Here is a 5,315-nt window from a genome sequence, read left to right on the forward strand (position 1 = left end):
CAGGAGCACTTCGGAGGCTGTCACAAGCCCGCTTTCATCAAGCCGTGCTTTGTAGAAGCACTTGTCTGTTGGCGCGAGGCCGCAGACAATTCGTTATTTTTAAGCCTTCCCGGCTTTGAGCTTGAAATAGATGTGGCACAGAGAGCGACAAGAACTATACCGTGAATGATAAGCGCTGTTATCACACCAGCGAAGACTTCTCAGATACGCGGTGCACTCCATCCTTCGCGAAGACGTAGTTTTTTTGCCGAGATCGCGTACTGCTTGAGACAAGCCGACACTGGGCGCTTCCGTGCCACCAGTGCGCGTGGAACCGGGCCACGGGTTCCTGTGACGCTGACTCACGTCACCGGGATCCCTGCAGCTCAAAGGCTGGCGAAGCTGGCGCGCATTTATTTCACCGCTTGAAAACAGAGTGAGGCGTGGGGCCGCCCGGGTAAATATAGACACTCGGAGCGGCTCGGCGTCTTAAAAAGGACCAGCTGGGTGTCGACAAAACTTGGGGAAAAGCAAGGCACGCGCCGCGAGTCGATACTAAGGTGCGCGGAGACCAGCCAGCATGTCCACGAAGGCGCCAGCGATCGGCATTGACCTCGGCACCACGTACTCCTGCGTGGGTGTCTTCCAGCATGGCCGAGTCGAAATCATAGCCAATGACCAAGGAAACCGCACGACGCCCAGCTACGTGGCCTTCACGGACACCGAGAGGCTAATCGGGGACCCTGCCAAGGCGCAAGTGGCTCTCAATCCTGAGAACACAGTGTTCGATGCCAAACGGCTTATTGGCAGGAAGTACGACGACCCCAAAATTCAACAAGACATCAATCACTGGCCCTTCAAAATCGTCAATCAGGGAGGCAAGCCCAACATATGCGTGGAATTCAAAGGCGAGAAAAAAGTTTTCAACGCAGAAGAGATCAGTGCCATGGTGCTGACCAAGATGAAAGAAACCGCAGAGGCCTACCTTGGGTGTCCGGTGAAAGACGCCGTTGTCACTGTACCGGCTTACTTCAACGACTCTCAGAGGCAAGCCACGAAGGATGCTGGTGCTATTGCCGGCTTGAACGTCTTGAGGATTATCAACGAACCCACTGCGGCTGCCCTTGCTTATGGACTGGACAAAAACCTAAAAGGTGAGAAGAACATTCTCATTTTTGACCTCGGAGGAGGAACTTTCGACGTGTCCATTTTAACAATCGACGAAGGATCCATGTTCGAAGTACGGTCAACAGCGGGGGACACTCACCTCGGAGGTGAAGACTTTGACAATCGCCTTGTCAATTACTTTGTCGAGGAGTTTAAGCGAAAGCATAAGCGTGACCTCAAGACAAATGTGCGCGCCATTCGACGACTGAGAACGGCGTGCGAACGCGCGAAACGGACCTTGTCAAGTAGCAGTGAAGCAAGCATTGAGATCGACGCGCTATTTGAAGGAATTGATTTCTATAGCAAAATAACAAGAGCTAGATTCGAGGAAATGTGCATGGACCTTTTCCGAAGTACTCTGGAGCCCGTAGAGAAAGCGCTGCAAGACTCCAAACTCAGCAAGTCCCAGATACATGACATCGTGCTGGTTGGTGGCTCGACGCGTATTCCTCGAATCCAGAAGCTTCTGAAAGATTTTTTTAATGGAAAGGACCTCGCCATGTCGATCAATCCTGACGAAGCCGTGGCTTATGGAGCTGCCATACAGGCCGCTATACTGACAGGAGACACCAGCGAGATTATCAGAGACGTTCTGCTCGTGGATGTAGCACCGCTTTCGCTGGGCATCGAAACTGCCGGTGGAGTCATGGCTAAGATCGTGGAGCGCAACAGCCGTATTCCTTGCAAGACGTCCAAGACCTTCACGACATACGCTGACAACCAGACAGGAGTCACCATTCAAGTTTTCGAGGGTGAAAGAGCCATGACAAAGGACAATCACCTACTGGGCACCTTCGACCTCATGGGCATCCCTCCGGCTCCAAGGGGCGTTCCCCAGATCCAGGTGACCTTTGACTTGGACGCCAACGGAATTCTCCAGGTGTCGGCTAAAGACGAGAGCACGGGCCGCTCCGAGAGCATTCGAATCACCAACGACAAAGGCCGACTGTCCAAGGACGAGATCGACCGCATGCTCGCCGACGCCGAGAAGTACCGCCAGGAAGACGAAAAGCAGCGCGAGAGGGTGGCCGCCCGCAATAACCTCGAGTCGTACGTGTATAACGTCAAGCAGTCGGTAGAAATGGTCGGTCCGGAGAAGCTCGACGCGGCTGACAAGCAAAAGGTTCTGAGCAAGTGCGAGGAGGTCATCAACTGGATTGACAGGAACACTCTGGCCGAGAAGGACGAATACGACGACAAGATGAAGGATATGCAGCAGGTGTGCACGCCTATCATGACCAAACTGCACCAGGGCGGTGGCCAGGCGCCTCCCAACCAGGGCGGTGCTGCCGGCCCGAAGATCGACGAGGTGGACTGAGTGGCGATGCTTGTACTCGTTTCGTTTCGCCGCCGATACTTGTTTTATCATCTTGCTAGTTCTTAGTTTGTGGGAGGAGAACCCCAGCCACTTCTCACATGCGATTCACGAACGAATCGTCTCCTGTGGAGTGCTGTCTGCCCACGAAAGCAGTGTTATGCATGTTATACCTTGCTTTCGGGAGGTCGGACGAGCCATTTTGCTCGCGAGCATCATTAAACGTGAATTCTGTCGCGAGCATGTTAAAACACGCATTCATGAATTTGTGAAGGGTGAGGTTAAACTGCTGAAACATTACGCACATTGCATTGGATCTGGCTGCCAAGATTGTGTCTAAATATCTATGGACTTTGGGTAAAACTTCGGTTCCATACAAACTCGCATCTTGTGTAATTTTTCTATTAAAACGAAGAAAATGATCACATAGGAAATCTGTTTGATGGCACCTTGCTCAATGTGCAGGTGAAAGAGGGGATTTCACATGTTACTGTTTAGTCTGTTATGTGCTGCTTGATTATGAAACAAAGATATATTGATTATGAAACAAAGACACTGAGGCATGCCTCACCATATCCCTAACTCTTCTGTTTATTCGCTTGCAAAGTGGTGAAGCGCTGACTAATGAGTTACATATTTACCTCCAACAAATCTTAGCTTCGCAGTTGTTCTTCCAGCACCTGTCATTTTAATTATCCACTGTTTTTCTTTTTGGACTAGGGAAAACTCGGAATAATTAAGCACGGTAGCTCTATAGCTGGGCGGGACAACTCCATCTTTACTCACAGCGTGACAATCAAGGAGCCGGTTCTCCAATAACCATAGCTTGCAAACCGAAACCCGGTTTTGCAATGAATTCAAGAAGGTAGTTGGAAAACTGCGGCATGGCTTGAAGTATTAATTCCTGAATTGATAAGCCGGATCGAGCTTTTTCAAGAAGTTCCTTACCAAAGCAGTTCCCGAGGATATTATAGTGATTAAACAGCATGAATTCAAACAGGAACAAGTCGAAATTTACTAAAATGCTTTGTTGCGTTTGTACATCTTCGCCTGCATTTGTAACAGCGGCTTAATTCAGGCTCCAATACATATACTCGTTTCTGCACCTTACTTAAAAACTGGCGGCGGAGAGATTGCATCTCCAACTCCCTCGTAATCACGAGCAACAGTTGCTGTGGTCAGTTTTGTCTCGTTCGCGTTTCAATTTATGCCGATGTTATCGTTGATTATGTTGCTTGTTCAAATATAACAGTGCATTAAAGTGGTGTTTGCAACAGCAACAAATTGAGTGTTGATGAAAGCACCACATCCGTGCATATTAGATATTTCTTAAACTAATATACCCTGTCAAGCCGGGTCATCACAATCATGTCGCAACCTCTGTCATGCGTGTCAGATATAGTGTTCATTAGAAGCGCCGGAATGGCCCAAAAAGAATTCTGGGGCTATACGTGCCAATACCACGATATAATTATGATCGAAGCACGCCGTAGTGAGGGACTCCAGATTAATTTTGACCACTTGGAGTTCTTTAATGTGCACCCGATGCACGTTACACGGGCGTTCTTGCATTTCGCCCCATTGAAATGTTGCCGCTGCAGCCGGGACTTGATCCTGCGCCTTCGGGCTTAGCAGCGCAGCGCCGTAGCCACTGGGTCATCACAGCGGGTTCCCGGAATGGATCCGCCTGGCTTTGTGGAGTTCAGAGTCCTAATTACAATGGGGCACGACGTCCACTTGGTGTTATTAGCATAAAGGTATGTATAAAATTTCTGCACAAAATCACAGGGGGCAGGGAAAGCGACAAATGTAGGCTCTGTTCAGAAACAGGAACACTAACACACATAATGTGGGAATGCACCTCGCTCCCGTTCTCTCATCCCCCCGTCAGCAGCGAGACTGACTGGACAGCCTGGCTCAGTTCCGGGGACGTCGACCGACAACTTGAACTGGTGGACTGGGCGGAAAAGGCCAAGCAGGCCCAGGGCCTTACTTGAGCCCTAACCCTCAGCCACGTCCCTCTTTACCCTTCCCCCTTTTAATAAAGTTTATCACCACCACCACCACGAATAACTATACAAAGCGCAACAATTGAGGTGCGCGGGAATTTTGCGTGTGCAGGTCCTTTGTTGACACTTATATAAAAATGACGACGTGTGATGAATTTTATTCCCGGACATATATTAATTAATTATGTCATTTTGCTTTGCTAATGATGAGAATGGGCTTATAATGCGTCTCCTGCAATGCTCCCGTTCTTCTCTTTACCTGCGTTACAATCTTCTGTTACCTTTTGTCCTATATGGGGCATCAGAATGAGCGCTTTGTCAGAATAAAAGCCACCATTGGTGTGCTTGAATGAATGAGAAAAAGCATGTTCGCCAGCTGATCGATGAAAAGGAAAATACTAAAAAGAAATTCAGAAATCATCAACGATGATTGTCAATGTAGGCGAATAGCTGAACTCTCCCAGAAAGCTATTCCCTTTATTAAGGTGGCTTTTTTATTCCTCGTATCTCTTACAAACTTAGCAGTTCGTGCACGCTGAGACACGCTCGCGTACGCGATGCACACCTCGAGTTTTTCTGTTTGATACCTCCAGTGGGTGAGTGAAAAATAGTGCTATAAAGAAATACGTGAATGATAGTCAGATCGAACATCCGTCTTCCATTACAGCAGGCCAATGCTCTAACCATTAGGCCACGATTGTACGTGTGTATCTAACGTGCCAGATTAGCCACGTCGGCGAAAAGTGCTCCAGATAGGCCTATGTTTTTATCGACCAACGTACATCGTTTGTCAAAAATTAAAGGTCGCATCCGAATTAACCCGTTATGGCGTTCTACCGCGGAGC

General features: G+C 48.8%; 1 protein-coding gene across 1 annotated transcript; it reads left to right on the forward strand.

The window, feature by feature from the left end:
* The first annotated feature begins 336 nt into the window (after positions 1-336).
* LOC126543798 (heat shock protein 68-like) lies at positions 337-3,745 on the forward strand. The gene has a single exon (XM_050190923.3). The coding sequence runs from the start codon at positions 560-562 to the stop codon at positions 2,462-2,464; it is 1,905 nt and encodes a 634-aa protein (XP_050046880.1). The 5' UTR covers positions 337-559; the 3' UTR covers positions 2,465-3,745.
* Positions 3,746-5,315: the final 1,570 nt, after the last annotated feature.

This window comes from Dermacentor andersoni, chromosome 1, assembly GCF_023375885.2.
Source record: "Dermacentor andersoni chromosome 1, qqDerAnde1_hic_scaffold, whole genome shotgun sequence".
In the NCBI taxonomy this organism is placed as follows: domain Eukaryota; kingdom Metazoa; phylum Arthropoda; class Arachnida; order Ixodida; family Ixodidae; genus Dermacentor; species Dermacentor andersoni.

Coding starts and splice junctions, on each gene's coding strand:
- LOC126543798 (XM_050190923.3), top strand. CDS start 560: ATGTCCACGAAGGCGCCAGCGATCGGCATTGACCTCGGCACCACGTAC.